A 20,982-nucleotide genomic window follows, 5' to 3' on the forward strand; every position below is an offset into this window, starting at 1 on the left:
GTGCAAGGATTTTTGGCCAAAAGACAATAAAATGTTTGCCCAAAGAAAGGTTTTTCTTTCTGTGTTTGCTTGTTTATTTTTAACTTAAAACTCCATAGTTTTTATTGGTAAACATCCACTCAAAAGGAATTCTAGAACAAAAACATCAATAGGAGGGTCCTGGATAAGTGGGCATATATGATCATTCCATTTAACGTAGTGTATTAACTCAGATCCACTCTACCAGTCCGTTTTCACTGCATGTTTACTTTTGATCCCTATTCTTACCAAAGAATTGAATAAAAGCAAAGATTATGCAAGATTTGGTCTTTTATTCTTTGAAAATCTATTCAAGCTATTGGCTATACTTAATTATTCTAAATATCTCCATCCCAGGGTGACAACAGTTCATTCTACATCAATAAATAGAATTAAGGTCTGTCACAGAGAAGGGGTAAAAGCCTTCTTGTATAGGAGCTACTCTGAAGCTAGTCAATTACTTCTTAGCACTGGTTATTTGGTAGAGAAGAGCTAGGCATGAACAACTCACCTTACTACTCCTCAAACAACAACTGATGGGTCCTACTAGTTAAAGATGAATTATCTCAAGATAAGGCTTACAAAGGACAGTACTTGACTAACAGATATGTAGTAAATCAGATTTCTACTGTGGCTGGACAGGTCTGCTGCCTTTTGGTCAGCCAAGGGACTACTGGGAAGTCATATCAAAAGAGAATTCTCTTTGTAATTCATCCATTGTATTAAAGCTGCAAAAGTTCTAAATCTATCAAAAAGAGGCAACATTTCAGGCACCCTCCTCATCCATTAGGAATGAATAACTACTACACACTTCCCGATAGTCATGCGGGGCAGAAACTCTTAAAGTGTAACTGAATTATCAATACACTTTAGATTAAACCATGTCTGTCTATATAGACAACTACACTTTTGCAAAGCCTAAAGATAGTAAAAATAGTCTACAAGAGAAGTGTTGGCCTTAGTCCTGAACACAAGCAATGCAAAAGAGTGCAAGGCAAGTCATAATCTGGCATAGCCAGCAGGACTTACATGAAAACCTCCACGTGGCCTGTGATTACTCATGCTCAACCAGCGGGAATGAGTTTACCTCTGGGTGTGTTCATTCACAATTGATCAAAAAATAAGCAAACAAACACATAAAATTTATAGAAAGAGAAAATATATCTGCAAAGCATAATCCTTAGCATAGGGCAATCCAAATACTTCTCAAATGAAAAACAACCACTGAAAGGCACTTTCTCAAGAATCTTGAGTTATTTTCTCAGCATCTCCTCAGAATCAATATAGTATTCAAGAAGAAATGATTCACTGATTGACACTGGTGGCTAATATTCTTTATATCCACTAGTCTTGAGCCACACTGATCAATACATGGTCTTAACATAATTATTTCTTCCAAGACACCTCAGTGCCCATATCTCCCTGGAAAAAAGTATTGTGAACCAAGGTAGGCCAATTTAATCAAACAAGTTAATTAATAATTAACTTTTTGGAAAAGTAACAGTGGTGTCTGAAAATTTAAAGATGGGTAAGGAATAACTATTCCCATATCCTCTTACCAGAGTATAATAAAAGCAAATTCATAACCTAATTCTGCTACACAGATATTTACTTAAAAAAAAAAAAAAGAGGTGGGGTGTCTGGGTGGCTCAGTCGGTTGAGCCGACTCTTGGTTTTGGCTCAGGCGTGATCTCAAGGTTTGTGAGTCTCAGCACTGAGTCAGGCTCTGCACTGTCAATGCAGAGCTTGCTAGGGATTCTGTCTCTCTGCTTCTCTCTGCCTCTCTCTCTCTCTCTCTCTCTCTCTCTCTCATACACATACACACACACACACACACACACACACTCACACACAAAATAAATGAACTGAAAATTTTTTTGAAATTAAAAAAGAAGACATATTAGTACAAGGGTGAGGTTTGTCTTAAAATATTTTGGCCATTTGGATATCTGTAATGGCCCTAATATCTCCAATAAGAGTCCATCTTTAATGTTGCTTACATTAATTATCAGTATAGGAGTGGGTATCTTGCCACTAATAAGAAAAGCATTGTAGTGGTGGTCTCCAGAATGACTAGATTTCTAGCTGACCACTACCTGGGATGTGAATTCCAGATGAAGGAAGTCTTCCAGACTAAGGAATAATTTAAACACATACATAAATAACATCACACAGTCAGAGCTGAAGTGTCTTTAAGTAAATTTCAGTGAACATAATAGGAATCTTAACATTGCCCCCTCCCCCACATCATTCCAAATTCTCTATACAAACCTACAGCCATCCCAGCCCTCTCTGTTCCCAGGATTAGCTATAGTGAAGTGAATAATATATTGAGGGATTTGCTTTCTACTTAGTAGTTATGCGACTTGGGGCGAATGATTTAGCCTCCCTAGTTTCCTCATCCTTAAAGTGGAAAGAAAATGTCTATCACAAAGGGCTACTATGAAAATCAGAGATGACAAATGAACAAAAAAAGAGCCAAGATACAGGCAGGCACACAGAGTACATGCCAGGAAGGTTTTGTTCCTGGAGGCTCCGCTCTGCTAGCCATTGTTACCATGAGGCCCAGAACCTTACAGAGCATGACCCAATGCTCCTGGGACAAGCTCTTCCTAAAACTCTCACATCAAGTCATCCTGGAGTTGCTCCTTGAACCTCTCATCTGTGACTGTGAAAACTTCCAGTGAGAACTACTCAACTTATAAAAAGCCACCTCCTAGACCTCTCCCCACTGCTATACCCAAGTTATATAGTAGGACCATTCCTGCTAACTCCAACCGCAGGTGGTCAGAGTTTCACTGTCACTGTCCTCTTCTGATCTCTGGTCCACTAGTCTCCTAATCCCACAGGCCTTGCCTACTATAACCTGCTCAGGTCTATTCATCACCACGGATTAGAAGTCATCACCCAAGCTTAACTACCACTCCTCCAACCCCACCATTTCCCCCTACTCTTTCCTGCTTTTGACAATAGCAAAAGCTACAGTTGTTTGCCCTAGACCACTGATTTTGGTCAAGGGGCCTTGAGCCCCAGCATCACTGTTCTGAGGGTCTAACTGGACTATCCAATCTCTAAACAAATACAACTCTGTAAGTCACACATGTTCTTAGCGGCAGCTTTCCATATCCAGGGTGCAAACCAAACCTTTCAAAGGCACTGAATGCAAAGACTATACAGATGGTTCCTCGTGGCCAGTAGACTTCACTTTTCTGTAAAATGAGAAACATCCTCCTGTCCCACCCTAATAATCTATTTTCTTTAACAAACAAATCACCCTTAGATGTCTTCAATTTCTCCTATACCCTATGCCAGATGCCCTGGAGTCCTTATGTATGTTCCTCTCTGAAGGCTGGCCATGATATCCCAGCACTTTGAGAAGGATGTAGCCAGTTGGAGGTATTATAAGAACTCCTGGTCCCTCCCAAGATGCCTTGCCAGACCATGAGCAAGCCTAACGCCATTTCTCAAAATCTAAGGAGTTAAAATATGGGGGGAAAAAATGTTCATGTTTAATTGATAAAAACACTGAGACACAATGTCATGAATAAATATTTGACCTGGCCTAATTCAATCCATTTTTAAGGTCTCTGGAACTTAATTCAAGCACCTGAACTAGAACTGAAACCCTGGTCTATATTCTGGCAATAGTTATCCATTCAAGACCTAATGATAGTTCCATAATTATTCACTAGTTACTATATCATTAAGTATGACTTATTTAGACAAGCTAGGAAAAGATTTAGATTTTTTGGTATTTTCAAAACTGACGGTTTAAAAATCTTTAATAACGCTTTAACCTATTGGTTTAATGTTTTTTCTTTTAATTTTTTTTAATGTCTATTTATTTTTGAGAGAGAGACAGACAGACAGAGCATGAGTGGGGGAGGGGCAGAGAGAGAAGGAGACACAGAATCCGAAGAAGGCTCCAGGCCTGATGCAGGCCTAGAACTCACAAACCATGAGATCATAACCTGAGCCAAAGTCAGACACCCAACCAACTGAGCGACCCAGGCACCCCCAAAATTTTTACTTAAGTCAACTTAAAACATTTACAAAACATACATGAAAAGCAAACTGAATTAATGGTACATGGATTTCATATTTGAATACATCGTTGTCTCATTTGATGTGCAAATATGTTTTTGTCTACAACATATCTTATCAAATCAGGTTTTAATTATATTCAGATTCTTTTTATTTCATTTTTTATGAAAAAGTAAAGAGACTCAAATCTTTATTTAGCATATTTAATACTCTTTTCACTGGATCTTAACTGTATTATTTTTGTGACGAACCTTGTATGCTGAAACAAGCTTCAAATGCTCAAGGTATGGCTTTTCTCCAACAATCTGAACAAACCAAAGATACCTATAATTTTTTTTACCCAAATAAGTTAGACAAGTTTCCTGCTAATAAAAACTATGTTTCTTTTATTAACATAACAATGTACTTGTCTATAGAGCTTTAGATTATCAATACCATTTATTAGGCACATTTATACATTTTGCTCAATATTTTCATTATCACATTCATACTTTTCATCCATTTGATGATACATACGTACAAAAAAAGTGACTGCTGACAATTAGGGAAGGTGGAAATCAGAATTTTTTGAAATTATGCCTAAATACAAGCAAATTCAACAAATTCCTCATCAGTCAGTGCCTTAGACTAAAAGCCAAAGAACCAGGGAAGGGTACATATTTTTTCCCCTTTCACCAAAAAGTTGAACAAAATTCCTACATGATCACATATTTGAAAATCTAATCTTCATATTTGCCAACACTGCTAAGCTGCCGAATCAACTGACTAGCTTTAGCCAAATAAAACCTTTGTGCAACTTTGGAAGAAACTTCTACACAGGAAACTGTAAATTTTGACAGGCAAAACTGTGTCTTAATATGTGGTGTTTTTACACCAATTTCTTATACTCTATGACTATCTAAAATACATGCTATTTCATAATGGCTACAGGCGTAATATAATCAAAGGTTTTGTTTACTTAATTATCTTTTTTCTGTGTGAGACTAGAGAGTAAGAGCCAACATAATGTGGGTTCCTCTGCTGCAAAGTTACTTCAAGTGGTGCTGTCATTATTGGTTTTTAATGGTAGAAAAATATTTGGTTGACAATATCAGAGAAATTCCTGGGGAAAATTTCACATATTCTTTTAGATGGAAAAAAACTGAATATATGGGAGCAAAATAACCACTTTCTCTGTATCTAATTTCTATCAATACCAAAAAATTGATGCACATTTTTTGTTTTGTGTTCTACCATATTTCAACATTAAAAAAGGTTTTAAGAAACTGAAATCTCATTTTCAAAACCTCCCTAGAATAATGCTGAGGAAATTAAAAGGTGTGCACAATCTTTAAAAACACTCCTTTGCAGGGAGGGAGGGGTGGCACTTGGGTGGCTCACCTGGTTAAGCATCCAACTCTTGGTTTCAGCTCAGGTCATGAACTCATGGGTTCATGAGTTTAAATCCTGCACTGCAGAGCCTGCTTGAGATTGTCTCTCTTCCCTTCTCTCTGCCCCTCCCCCCGCTTGCTCTGTCTCTTTATCAAAATAAATAAATAAACTTTAAAAAAACCCACTCCTTTCTTTCACCTCTATTTCCACATTTGGACTTAGGTCTTTAAGATAAATCAAGGTGACTATAAAGGGTCAGAGGTCAAAAATATTAGTTATGCCCAACACAGAAAAACGAAGCAAACAAATATAAAAATAAAACAAAGAACTCTCATGTTATGATCAACTCCCATGAACTTCATTTTATCCACCTCTAATCGAATTTGGGTTCAGCCTTGCTATCTTGATCATACCAGTTTCTTGGTATAGCTTGAGAACATATTCAATGTTTCCAGTCTAAATACATACATATTTCATATAATTATCTCTTCTACTCTTCTTTAAAAGATGGATGGATACTTACTGATTGTGGTTGTCTAAAGGTTTTATAATGAAACATGGAATTCCATGAGAGGTAAGTGGTAGTTAGTGAAACGATTTTAAAAACACTTGGGACTGGCTCAGCAAAACTGCTAACTCAGTTTTTTCCCAGTAAACCTGCCTCTCATCCCCTCTACATCATCAGATGTAACAACTTAGAAAATAATCCCTGGATGCTAGTGTGATAGCAAAATGCAATCCCCCAGAGTCATTTCCAAGTCCCTTCTTCCTCCTATCAAGGGTAGATTTGCAAAGGAATTTTCAATTTCAGTCTTGAGGACCAGAATTAAGAATCATTATGTTGCCAAATACTATACCCTTACCTATTTTATTTCCCTTTTTTTCCAAATGAAACATCATTGGAATTACACTTGCAATTGAAAAGGAATTAAATCAACTTCTTATCAAAAATAATAAAAAGCAATGAAGATGTGCTATAGTTTTATCAGCGTGTGCTTTTACATTTAGCAACAATCAAATTACTCCTTGAGGAATTCTGAGAGATTGAAATTTCAGAAGCAGTTACAAAATGCAGGTACTCTAAGATCTGCCCTATTATACAGGGCAGAGTAAAAATGTTATCAAAGCCTTACATTTATACTGCTTTTTAACACTATAATTTTATTTATATGTTAACATAAGAATAAAATAATAAAGTACATATTTCTTTTGCTATCAAGACAGTATGCTGTCTGTAAAGTCTTAAAATATCAATAATACTATTTAATTTATTATACACCTATTTGCCAGGCAGTATATTTAATTCTTTATATATATTATCCTTAATCTTCAAAGTAATCTTAGATAAATTGTAACCATACATTCAAAGGTACAAATTTGTTTGTACTGTCCAGTAATGTCATTAAGTCATTCATGTATAAACTGAAGACCTATATACAATCACCTCACCAAAAAAAAAAAAAAAAAAAGTAATAATAATTACCAAATAAAGGTTTAGATCTCCCTTAATAGCTGTGATAGGAGTCTCTTGATATGGACCAACACAGTTATTAAGTATGGGGCAAATTTTCAAACCTTACTAATAATTTTCCAGCCCCATACCTACCGCCAACTCCCACTCCCACACACACTATAGATTTCACAGAAAATTCCTTCAAATTTATCTCAATCCTGGATCTAAAGGCCCACATTACTTCATATATTGTCAAAATAACCAATCATCCAATTCTTAGAATATTCTAAAATATCTTGTATTATATAAAATATTATAGAATATTCCCCTTGTGGGGTGCCTGGCTGGCTCAATCAGAAGAGAATATAATTTTTGATCTCAGGGTTGTGAATTCAAGCCCCATACTGGGCATAGAGATGACTTAAATAAATAAAATTTAAAAATTATATATATTCTTGTGAAAACTGTTAAATAGCATATCCCTATAAGAAAAGGTTTTCACTTCTGCACATTGATATAAAATATAAAGCAGAGTTTCTCTTTGGATTATGAGCTATGTAATGAGGCCTCACTTTTTGCAGCCTATAATACACAGAGAAAACAATATTTCAGCATCTGAAGGCTATACATGGAAAAGTACACTTTTAAAAATATTATATAAAACACTTATAAACTTAGATAATAAACTGATATGTATATATGTAAATATTACATATATATATGCAGTACATAAGTATTACATATATACCAAAATATAATCCCATTAAACTACTAAACTTGGGAAGAAATTATAATTTTAAATATACAGTATTTAAAGTTACATTAAGAATCACTCAGTGAAATGACAACTTCTATACTTCATCATTAAATTGGAAATCATAGAATACATACAATAATGACAAATGTGAAATCTGAATAAAAAGTGTACACCTAAGACCCAAACACCATCATTAGCTTAAAAGGATTTTGTTGTTCCACATATGTTAGGCTGGTCAAGCAGTTAATTATTTCCAACTTAATCTGTGTAGTAGAATAGCTAAAATCACAATAAAGATAAAAATGACACTGTTAAGAGAACAATTTGCAATTAAGAAAGTGAAACAATTACAAGTATAGCAAATCTGCTCTCAAACCAAAACACTAGTCTTGGTTACTCCTTTAGTGAGCTACCTCCTATAAAATCTCCCTGTTTAGTTTCTCTTGTCAGATAAATGTCTGTATATAAACTGGAACTATATGCCAAGAGTCTTATTGAAGGTATTACCCCATTTTAGCAAATTCAAAAAGGAAATATGAGTCATCTTTCTAATAAGATAATAACCAAAATGAATGGATAGTCATATTAATTAGATCTCATATCCCTAAATTAATAACTGCTTGTTTAAGAAAAGAGTATGTGTGTGTGCAAGTGTGTGTGTAGACAGATAAACAGAGAGATAATACACTATGAAACCACACTAATTCTTCCTTTAGAATACTGTTCTTGCCTCAAAACAATTTCTTCTTAGTCTATACAGTCAAGGTTCCTTTGTTGGTAGAAAGTAACAGTGTTTCAAAGAGAAGTCAATTACTGGTGTTGTTTTTGTTTTTGTTTTTTTACCTTCCAGGAAACAATAATCATGTACACTAACAGAATGCATGTCTTGGAGCGCAGTCGGTTAAGCGTCCGACTTCAGCCAGGTCACGATCTCGCGGTCCGTGAGTTCGAGCCCCGCGTCAGGCTCTGGGCTGATGGCTCAGAGCCTGGAGCCTGATTCCGATTCTGTGTCTCCCTCTCTCTCTGCCCCTCCCCCGTTCATGCTCTGTCTCTCTCTGTCCCAAAAATAAATAAAAACCGTTGAAAAAAAAAAAAAATTAAAAAAAAAAAAAAAAAAAAGAATGCATGTCTTTATATACAACCAGCCTTCAAGGTTACATGCTTGCAAAGTAATGAAACAAGCATAATGTAAGTAAAACCTTAGGCTAATACTTCCAAAGGAAGGAATAACATCTTATATATTTAAACATTGTTACATACAGAAGAGCAAGACTAGATTTTTGACCTAAACTAAAAGATAAAAGAAATAATTCCTTAGCTATACAATTCAGTATCTACTTGGGTACTTTCATCTTAAATGCTAAATTACCATCAAAATTTTCAAGTGCAATCAAATGTTTGCCAATTTCCAAACCTACATAATCAAAGAAAAACTATACTCTAAACTCTAAACAATAACAAAAATAACTTTAAAGAGGAGTTTCTCAGGGACACAATCTCTCTTATTCAGCCCTAAAAACCTCAGATGCACACCCCACAAGAAATGTCGATGAATGTTGCTTAAATAAATTAAATTGTCAGCTAGTACTTCCAAAGATTTAAGCTAGCCTGATGTCTGTTAGTATTAATACTTAGAAAACTCTCAAACAAACTGTATAAAAACCCTTCTCGAAAAGTTTATGAAACAATGAATGTGGAGGGCTCAAAAACTCAGGAGAACGTTCTATTGTAAGCTCCACATGGCTCCAGTCTACATTATAAACTGTAAATCACTTCAAACTCTCAGCTCTCTCCTAAAACATTCATTTCCCTCCCTCCCTCTCTTTTTTCCTCCTGTCATCCTTCCTCGTGGTTGATATTTCCAGCAAGTACTTAAGAGAACCTGAAACAAGGGACAAAGGACCTCCTCTCATTTCCTTAACTCAACACTGACCTGTCTGCCATTTCTACTGTCACAAGGCAAAGAGATCCCTGCTATCCTGTGATGGATATTCAGGCCTCTTAATCACGTTTCTGCCTTGGGTGATAATGTACCTCAAGACAGATGATGGAAGACAGATAAATGGAAATTTTCCAGTAGAGACCCACCATCCAGTATTTACCATCCAGTATTTACAGCATTCTGTATATAAACAGCCCTCAAATCCACATCTCTAAACTGAATTCTTTGCCATAAACTTTAAGAAAGAGAAAGAAAGAAAGAAAGAAAGAAAGAAACAAAAGAAAGAAAGAAAGAAAGAAAGAAAGAGAGAGAAAGAAAGAAAAGAAAAGAACAAGGGAGAACTTTACCTTGGTTATCCCAAGCCATTAAGCTTCTCAAACTCTTGTTTTAGAAAAAGAAGAATTACAAGAGTAAATACAAAAGGAAGGGATTCCCCTTATAAATCAGCCACCAAGGCTGATGATTTTTCCCTTTCTGGTACTATTCCAGGTCTCTCCCCCAGTGTTGGCTCAGGTCTCAAATAGTTCATGACTGAACTCCAGTTTTCTTTCTACCATAACATTTTTGGCATTCTAAAACATCTTCCACGCAGCAAATCCATCTTTCTTTGGTTTGAGATCTCTATGTGGAAGATTACTGAGGCTTCTACTAATTTGAGTTCATTTTAATTTCAAGGCCTCTTCACAGTTGTACTTTCTCTAAATACCCTAGTCCCTACCCTGGGGCCAGAGGGCCTGCTGCATTCCATAGGTACCTGTAGCTTCTGTCCCTTTGCACTCATATCATTCCCTCCATATAACATCCTGAGTGAGATGTGGTAGCTCCTGAGACAAATGGAATTTACTCTCCATTCAAAATCCCAATCCCAAACCTCTGGAACCATACATGTTTCTCCCCATCCTAAACTCCATCGAGGGGGTAGGGTGGGTGTTGTAAAGCTGGTCAAAAATAGTTTGCCCATATTAATCTGACTCAATGTGAATATTCCCTAACACTCTATCACTTGCTTTAGAATTTAGGTAAATTAAAATTCTATACAATTGCATTAGCTTTTTTGAGAAATTTTATTATACATGGTTTTTATGCTTATCCGGTAATGCTCTTTAGTTAACTGGTTTGCACCCTAATGGAGATTGTCGCACTAAGGGAAGTCTTACAATGCCTAGGACAGTGCTCCTGTTCACCTGCAACAAATACCCTGTAATACTGATGAGGAGACACATGACAGGACACGTACCTGAATTAGAATTTGTCATTTACATGGAAGTTGAAAAAGACTGCGAGTTGTATGTAATAGAAAGTGTCACTACATTCAATAACCAAAAATTCTTGACACTCATTGTTGCCTTAGCGCACCTCCAGAACTTTTACAAACTTCCTAGATTACTGATTTTTCCCCAGGGCTTTTCCTCATATCCTTGTGCTACATGCCACAATTAACAACACTCAGGTTTAGCAATCTGTCCTCCAAATACTTTAAAGAAAGCATTCAGTGATTATTCAAGTGACTTTTATAGGGCAAGGATTAGCCAGTCCTCCAGGGTGGAAATTTAGCACCTTTATAGACTTCTGTTCCCACCCCCTAAACCCTGCCTGTTTATACTTAGACTGGCGCCATGCCCCTTCTCCTTCACACTCTTAATCACCCTTTTCCATGCAACATCACTCTGGATGGCTACAGAAACGTGAAATTCAAAATTGCACTACAAACAGTTGTGGGCAGGGTGGGTCCCTTCCCCGGGTGGCCTGGCCCAGGATAATGGCCCCTTTTCCAACCTGCCTTTTGTGACCGCTGTCCAGAGTCCCACAGGGACGGCCAGCCTCGGAGCGCCCCTAGGCGCACCCCCACCACTTAAAGGTCTGTGCCTCTACTTCAATGCCCTACTATCAGTGCCTCAGGGATGCCGATCAAAAAGGCTGCAACTTCCAGATTTTATCGTTGAAAATTTTGCTTTCACGTTCACACAAAGGTAGGACTAAAAAACACCACAGGGAGGTGAGCCGTTGAGACCTGGTCAGTTGTTTTCACAGCTGGCCGAGTCAATCATTCCCTCTTAAAAGCTTATTTGACAGGTGAGAAATTCCTCATCTCTAGATCATTCCAGGAACTCCTCAGCATCGGTCCGAGCTGGGAGAGGGGCCTGAAGAGGAAGGGAGTGGTGCTGAAATCGTGTTGAGCGTGTCCCGGGAGAAAACTCTGGTACGGGAAGGAGGATTCTGGCGCCAGGAACGTGCTGGTCCAGGGTCCAAAGGGAAGGGGCGGGGGCGCGGAGGAGGGGGAGCAGGGAAGTCTTAAGAGGAGGGAGAGGCGCTAGGAGACATGGGCAAGCAACATACCTGGAAATGTCCCGAGAGGACTGGAAATGGGTGAGGAGGATGCGGACTGCAGAGATACCGGGAATGCAAGAAGACGGGGCAAAGGGAGAACCGGACAACGGGGAATGCAGTGCTTCGGCTGCCGGCGTCCAGCCCTGGCCAGTGCCAGACCCTTCCCAAGCGCCGGCGAGGCTGGCTCCCGGCCGAGCCCCCGGAGCCGGAAAGTTGGCGCGGCGAGGGGCGACCGGACGGGCAGCGCCCCCTGTACGGCGCCTTACCTTCTGGTCGACGATGGAGCAAGCCATCTCGCGGACGTGCGCCAGGCTGTAGTCCCCGGACGAGTCCTGCAGCAGCAGCACCGGCTCGCGGCTCAGGCCGATCTGCAGATGGAAGGAGATGCCCCCGGCCGGGGCCGCGACGGGAGCCAGGAACGGGGCTGGCCCCGGGCCGGACCCCGGCACCAGCGCCGCGGCGGCCGCCGCTGCCGCCGCCGCCACGGGCAGCAGCGGGCTGGGCGGCCGCAGGACCGGAGGGGCGCTCATCGCGCGGCAGGGCGCGCCGAGGGTCGCGGGGCCGAGCAGCCGAGGGCGGGGGCCGGCGGAGCGGCAGCCGAAAAGTTTTGCCGCCGCGGAGTCGGGAGCTTCTGTCTCCGAGAGCCGAGGCGGAAAATAAAAACTTTCCGGAAAAGTCCCCGCGCGGGGGGAGGGCGAGAGGATGAGGAGCGGGAGGGGAGCGGGGGAGGGAAAATGGCTGAGGCGGGAGGGCTGCGCCGCCGGGAGCGCGGGCGCCGCACGGGGGAGGCGCCGCCGCCGCCGCCGCCTTGGAGCAGCCGCCGCGCGCTCGCGGGGACGGGGCGGCGGGTCCGTGCGGCCCGGGCGCCGGGCGCCAGGCGGAGGCGGGGAAGGGGGCGCGAGGGGCGGGGAAGGGGAGCTGGAGGCGGGCACTGCGGAGACACCACCCGGCGGGCGCCGGAGCCGCAGGAGCAGCGGCCGCGCGGCCGCAGTAGCCGCAGGGTGCCCGGTCGCCGCCCCCTCCGCCCTAGGTTCTCCGGGCCTGAGCCTCCCCGAGCCGGGGCAGGACTGAGCGGCGGGGCTCGGGGCCGCCTCCGCGGCCGTGGTCCGTACTTCCCCGCCCGGACTCCGGTCTCCGCTGGTCCGGCTGCCCCGGGGCTCAGACGGAGGGGACGGAGTGCATCTCCTCCGACCCGCTTCCCCGCGCCGCCGGCTTCCCCCGTCCCCGCCACCAGTTCCAAATACCCCAATACAGCGCACTTCTACCAGTGGAGTGACCTGTGATGGACCGAAGAATGCCAGCCCTGCGGCTTCCCGTGGGTCGTACCTTCTAAGCGTCAGGGAAAAACAAAATAGAGGGTCCCCAGAAACCCACTTACATCCCGCCTCCTTCTAGGACCCCTTGGGTTTCTTGCCAAAGAGGGTAGGAAGCCCGTCCACGGAAATGTATTTAAACCTGTCAATACGTTTTTTGGCTCTGACACACCCCGGTACGCGACCCCACCTACTCCACCGCAGCTCCCAGATATACACAAGTGGCTGAATTTCAGAAGAGACAGTCTCTTCTGAAAGAGCAGGCATTGTCTACATAAAGGCGGGAGAAACGTCTGATGTGGCCTCTTTCTCTTCACCTTATTCTCTGTGTCTGGCACTTTTATTTCTGGAGCTTCAGAAACCCTAGTTTCTTTCTTCCCCCATCATTCTGAAGTCTGTTTTGTAGGAGTGGTGCTCCCAGCCTCACCCAGCGCCACCACCAAGACTAGCAGCACCGTCAAGGTTGGGCACCCTCTGCTCTAATTTGGGTAGTTGTTGGTTGTTGTTGGTGGTTGTTGTTGTTGTTGTTGTTGTTGTTTTGACGGGGGGGGGGGGGGCGGGGAGATAGGTGCTTCCCAATCTTTGGGGATGAATTCTAATCTTTTCCCCCCACCAGGACGGGCTTCGGTTGTGTGACTGTGCAGGTGCACAGGGCCCTGACCTCAGAAGGGCTCTGCTGGGTGTAATGCTCAGCCACAATGGTTTGCTGCCTGTCAGTATCTTTGAATTATTCATATTTTTTTTCATTTTGCAGTGGGCCGGGCAGATTATGTAGCCCACTTCTCCAGTATTTCCCTTACACTGCACAAGTGGGCATACCACATACCCAAGCAAACCAGTATGCATGTTTTCAACTGTAGTCAGTTGCATTTTTTTCTATTTGGTTCTATGTCTGTCCGTCTGTCTTGATCTCTGTTTCTGGCCAGGACAGAACATCGAAAGTTGGTTTCCTGTTAGATCCTTGTTCCCAGGGTTAGCAAGGGAGCCTTGAATGTCCCCAGTGACGCTGTATCTCATTCACTGCTCTAGAAGAAATTTGAATTTATTCTCTCTGGATTTGATGGTGTGATAAGGTCTACCTGTGTGCACTGACATTTTCCCTGCTTCCTTACTTATGAACTGGTTCTCTTCATCCATGGTAGAGTGTAATTTTCCTAATATGCCAGATTCAGCTAAAGTAGGAGAATGGTGGGATTATTCTTGATACAATGCTGTTCTGATTTCTCAAGGAAGTTTTTTTTTAATGTCAGCATGTTTCATTTTCTTTTAAAATTTGAATTAAGTATTCCCACAATTTTCTACTACCAGAAAAAAGTTTTCTGGTCAGTTTACAAGGTACTTACCAAAAGCTAGTTTAGCTTGAGATTCAGGAAAGCTGAAGACATTCATGTTTTATAGATAACACAACAAAGTATTAAGCCTTCTCTGTGTCAGGCACTATACCGGCACAGGTATACAACGGTGAAGACAGACGAGGTCCCTGCTATATCAGACCACATTTTAAAAGGAAAGAAAAAAAGGAAAACAATAAATTAGATTATTTCTGATAATCATTAGTTGCAATGATTATAAATAATGCAATAGTAATGAGAGTGACTTGTGAAGGGATAGCAGACCGAGAAACACGACTTTGAACTAGGCATAAGAGGTTTCACTGTGTTTACATTTGAGCCACAACCTAGTGATGGAAAGAGGCCAGTCTTAAGAATATCTGGGTTAATCACACTCTAGGTATAAGGAAGAGTTAGCATAAAGAATATAATATGGGAATGTACTTGGTGTTTTCAAGGCCCAGAAGAAGGATAAGTGTATGGGATGAGGTCAGATGGCTGGTAGAAGCCAGATCACAAAGAGTCTTGAAAGTAAAGAGATTTTATTCAGGTGTACTGACAAACCACTGGAAGGTGTTAAACCAAGGAGTACGATATAATTAGCATTTTTTAATGCTAATGCACTCTGGGGGTGCCTGGGTGGCTCATTCGGTTAAGCGGCTGACTCTTGATTTCGGTTCAGGTCATGATCTCAGGGTTTGTGAGTTTGAGCCCTGGTCTGCATTATTAGCACAGAGCCCACATGGGATTCTCTTTCTCCTCTCTCTGCCCCTCCCCCACTTGTGTGCCCTTGTTCTCTCTCTCTCTCTCTCTCTCTCTCTAAAACTAAATAAATAAAATTTCCAAAATAAATAAATAAATGACCACACTCTGGCTACTATATATAAGAGAAAAGAATCCAAGCAAAGACACCAGGACTTGCTCTTGTCCAGTCTAGAAATACTACTGGCTTGGATGGTTACAGTCGTAGTACAGATATTAAGAAACAGAAAGATGCAGGCTCTATTTTGGAGGCAAAACTGAAGGTCTTGCTGATGAATCAGGGTTATAGGGAAAGACCAGGAGAGTTATGAAAGATTCCTCAGTTTCTTAGCAATTAGCCTATTGGTGGTGCCGATGATGGAAATAGAGAAGATACAGAAGAAGTAAGCTTTGGGAGAAATAAGATTTCTGCTTTGACCATGTTGAGTTTGAGATATCACCAGATATTCAACCTGGAAATAATAACTACAGCTGAATAGTTGATCCCAGAGTTCAGGAAAGAGAATAGGGCCAGAAACACATTGGGAAATCAGCAGTATGGAGAAGATATTAGATGAGATCTCTAGAGAGAAAGGGCTTAGGGCATTCATCAGTTACATGATACTTAAAGGCACTTAGATGTCCTACTTAGGAAGAAAGTAAACTAGGTAAATAACTGTTATTTATACTCTGGTTTCTCGGTAGTATGAAAGATTCTCATGGGGTGTTAGACATTATTGAGAAGGAGGCAGGACAGGAGAGAAAATTCTAAAGAAGCCCTGAATAATTAAAATTAGTTTTAAGAAGTTGATAAATTACTGAATGGAAAAGAATGAATAAAGAGAAACAAGAAAAAAAATTAAACAACTGGAGCTCCCCATAAGAAGCAGAAAATTCACATGGACTTGGTAATTGCAATTTTCTGTGGCAGACACCGGAGATCTGACAGTTTGCCAACTGCTACCCACTCTTGCTGAATGCAGAGAATGAGCAATAGATAATGTCTGCAAGAAACCTGATATGTATCTCCATGACTTCAAAATAATACATAGAAAACTTGAAGGGTTTTTAGAGAATTCAGTGCTTTTAATCCCTTCTGGATGTTTGGACTTTGGAAAAGAATAGAGGATATAGAAAATGAATAACTGTTTATACACATTATATACATGAAGTGGGATTTCATTGTTTGAATTATGGGTAACATTCCTGGAACAATGGGACTTCCAGCAGTGTTGGGAATACTATCTTAGAAAAGAAGGTTCAATACCCTAATTAGGCCTCCATGTAAAAGTGATTTGGGTATGGAGAAGTATATGGAGGTACTTACAACCATTTCCAGAGATAAATGCTAATTCTGTAGGATATTCTCTAAAAGAGGGATGCATATTGAAATAATTTTGAAAATAACTGCACAAATTTCACTTTTTGTTATAGCTTATAAATTAAATTAGCATTTAAATTCCCAATACAAATTAGCATTTAAAGGCACTGAGAACTCCTACAAAAATTTTATTTCATTTAACCCAATACTTTCTAGATATTTTTGACCTCAGAATCCCACCTCATTTGTTACTGTTATTGTAGTTTTTTATCATGTAGCATATCTTAACATTTCATATAGCCGGTGTTCCACAGAACACCCTTTGGGAAACAGAGTGCTATATAACAAATGTAAAAGAAATTAGGTTATAAGTTGAAGGTAAAGAACATTTCTCTGATAATTAAAAGCAGATACTTTGAAGAAGAGCATGCATGTCAAAAACAGATGCATAATATTGGGAGTGTCCACTAATTCACAATTAATAATCAGGAAGAGGATCAAGAATAATCTGACTTGAAGGGAAGTCAGTCTGGAAGCACTATATGCTTTGTCCAGAAGATATGGACAACAGAGAAAGAAAAGTGAGCAGAAAAGACATGCAGTTCTATACCTGAAAGGGTCTTATCCTCTGGAACAACCATTTTACAGCCTAAGAAACTGAGGAACAGAGAAATTATATACCAATGTGGAAATGAGAAATTGGAAAGAGAAAGTATGGTACCAGGCTGTTCTCCTTTTTATATAATTGAACACTGGAAGTTGTAAGCATAAGGATAAAGATAATGGATGGATAGATGATAGATGATTAATATATATGATAAAAACATTTTATATTGCTTAATAGTGTTCACAAATTACAGTCTGTAAGATCAGGTTAAATAAGGATAATGTGACAAAACTGGCACAACAGAAAAACAAGTTCCTGTTGGAGACACCAAACATATAGACATCTGCCAAAAATCTTCTAAAACCTGAGCATTTGATAAAATCTTGCCTATCTTGCTAATATTTTCATGGGAAATAAAAAAAGGGGGGGAACATGTTTAGTTCATCAAGAAAAAAATAAAATTGATCTGTTCTTTAAGAAAGCAGATTTTAAAAATTCAGAGAAAAAACAGGTGGGATTGTAGAGTTACAGACCCCAAAAAAGACAGGAGGCCTTTGAAGACAAGCTTTCAACTATAAAATCATAATGATCCAGGTGAGGAATAAACTCAGACACCAATGTGACCACATGTTAACTTCTAGATGAATATAGATCTGCAAAGAGAATGAACAAAAATATATACAAGTTATATGAACAAGAATACAAATAAATAAAGATTATTTTAACCTAAAAGCAAGTACTTGCTGTACCTAAGAATGCTGTTTTGGACACACCTGGCTGGCTTAGTCAGTAGAGCCTGTGACTCTTAATCTTGGGTTGGGGCAGTGAGTTCAAACACCATCTTTGGCATAGAGCTTACTTGAAAAAAAAAGTGTTAGGTTTTTAAACAGTCTCCCACCCCCTTAATAATTAATTTACAGGCAAAAATTGAATTTTTCACTTTAATTTTTACTTATGAGAGATTAAACATTTTAATGTGCTTATTGGTCACTTGTATGTTTTCTTTCTGAATATTTTCCTTCTCTACACGTTAATAAATGAGAGATTGTCATATACAAAGAATGTCATTCCTGGGACGCCGGGGTGGCTCAGTCGGTTAAGCGTCTGACTCTTGGTTTCAGCTCAAGCCATGATCTCACAGGTTCATGAGTTCAAGCCCCACATCAGGCTCTGTGCTGCCAGTGCAGAGCCCACTTGGGATTCTCTCTCTCTCCCTCTCTCTCTCACACGTGCTCTCTCTCTCTCTCAAAATAAATAAATAAAATTAAAAAAAAATAAAATTTGTTGTGCAAATATTGAAGCTTTTACTTTGCACACATGCAAAATACCTATGTTTACATTTTTGTTATACCATTTTTTTGTTGTTGCTAGACTTGATTCCCGGAACATCATTCCTTCCTGGACAATAATTACTTTGACTCTGCTGTTCTAATAAGAACTAAAATCTGCTGGCTCCAAGGTATAAAATTTATTCAGGTTCCCCACAGAAAACAGAATAAAACACTCTTTCCTTGAACTTAAATATACTCAAAGGCTATTGCTTACAATTGCCAACTTTAATTGTGCACATCAGCTTTTATTAAGTCAATCCAACATTCAAATTCAGAAAACATTAATAGTAGCACATTTCTTTTTATAAAGATGCAATTCTAATCCTGGCTTCAAGCCCCATTGGTTCCAGGGATACAAACTTTTCCTTCCTTCTTATTGGATTTTATGTGTTGTCATAGCCTAACATGTTCCAGCTATGACTATCAAATACATTCCATTAGTTGATAATATTCCATAACCTAATTTATTCTTCATACATGTCATTTTGTGAGATTCAACATTATTTTATTCAGTCCATTTTATAAAGCACGGACTAAATTTTTAAAAATCAATACAAAAGAATAAATGAGGTGCCATTAATCCAAAGTTACTTTTTGGGTTCCTTCCTGGAAAAAAAAATTTTTGAGCTGAAATTTCTTCTGTGTGGTTTCTGATGCTTGATTTGGAAAATGAAATTTTTAAGGGAAAGAATCTGGCAGATTTACTTCTTAGTGACACAACCAGGAAAAATAGTTTTAATAGTTTAAGAAAAAATAATTTGCTTTTCTTGGCTTAGAAAAATTTTAAATGGAATTATTTCTAAAATTCACATATTACTGTAAAATTTGTATGGCACTAGGATGAAAAGATGCATAATTAAAGTGAGGTCATTTTTATGGAATTGAAGCCATATTTTATCTAATCATCATCCTGCATTTTCTTTATTAATTCTTATCCTCAAACATACAAACCTAAAAAGCCATATTGTTGCAACCACAGTAAACCTCCTTTCCCATACTTTACTATCTTTAAATTGAATTATTTACACACTTAATCTCACATGTATTCAAAACTAAAAATCTCTGTCTCAGACAGCATTAAGTAGAATATTTACTTCTTGATTAAATATTAACTTATTTATTTTAAATATATAAATTATTTATATTTATGTAATATCATATGTCCTTTTCATAAATATATTTTGTTTTGTTCTGTCAACCAGACTGCCTAGGAAAAGTGAAGTCCTCATAAACTGAAAAATAAAAAATCATTACATTTTCGATTTGTTTGAGAATGTACTTAAGAAAAAAATTATGTACATACTCTTTTGCATGAAAGAAGAACATTCTAGAATTCCTTAACCTTTGCACTTTGCTTCTCTGGTTGAATGCCAAAGTGGACAAGTGTAGATAATGGGATTTAAATGCTTGTTAGTTTGTCCATGCAACAGCTATCCTATGACTGTCCAATATATCTTTGTCTTCTCTTTATTTCAATATATAGTCATCTATATCTGACCTTACAAGTTGAACTTTTTTTTTTTTTTTTTTTTTTTTTCAGAGAATGCGTGGGGTGGGGCGCAGAGAGAGCCTGGGGACAGAGGATCCAATGCAGGCTCTGCACAGATAGCAGAGCCAGATGCTGATGCCAGGCTCAAACTCATGAGCCAAGCTGTGAGATCATAACCTGAGCTAAAGTTAGATGCTTAACCACTGAGCCACCCCAGGCACCCCACAAGTTGAACTTTTTAAAAATTTAGTTACTGAAATAAATTTTGCTTACTTTGGAGAAATAAACAATTTAATCAATCATCAATGAGGAAGAGTCATCTTAACCTTTATTTCCTTTACCAAATATATTTTCTTTATTTTTATATAGAATATTAAATACTTCATAATTAGGTGATAAGAAGTATTTACATGATTTTAATTAATGATTTGTCATCTGTGTCCTTTCAAAAAACAAACTGTTTTAATGAATGGAAAAATCAAAATAAATAAGTAGCACAAACATTTTAGCTAATATCCATAATTTCTACTGTAACATTTAGCTTTAACTTTCTTCACAGGAAAAACAAAAGAAAGAAAACAATGCATTCCTTTTTCTTATTGTCTGATTTTATTTTTTTATTTAATTATTATTATTTATTTTATTTTATTTTATTTTATTTAAACCCAAGTTAGTTAATACATAGTATAATAATGATTTCAGGGGCACCTGCTCCTACTCTCTCTCTCTCTCCCTCAAAAATAAACATTAAAATTTTTTTTTAAAATAATGATTTCAATATTATCATATTTAAACAAAAATTTTAGATGAAATTATCACAGGTGTCCATATTATACAAGATATGGAAAAACTCTTGATTTACATACACTCTAAATTTCCTAAGAGCAAGACTCTGTTTTATTTACCTTCTATCCCTTAGTACCAGAATAAATACTT

General features: G+C 38.9%; 1 protein-coding gene across 2 annotated transcripts in view; it reads right to left on the reverse strand.

Moving 5' to 3' along the window:
• The window catches only part of PRKD1 (protein kinase D1), a 328,491-nt gene extending 316,048 nt beyond the window's left edge, over window positions 1-12,443 (reverse strand). For both annotated transcript variants that reach the window (XM_060619415.3, XM_060619414.3), the window contains exon 1: window positions 12,180-12,443. In XM_060619415.3, coding sequence (XP_060475398.1) covers window positions 12,180-12,443 — 264 coding nt within the window. The remainder of the gene's footprint in view (window positions 1-12,179) is intronic.
• Between the last annotated feature and the right edge of the window lie 8,539 nt (window positions 12,444-20,982).

This window comes from Panthera onca, chromosome B3 (assembly GCF_046562875.1).
Source record: "Panthera onca isolate mPanOnc1 chromosome B3, mPanOnc1 haplotype 2, whole genome shotgun sequence".
Taxonomy (NCBI): domain Eukaryota; kingdom Metazoa; phylum Chordata; class Mammalia; order Carnivora; family Felidae; genus Panthera; species Panthera onca.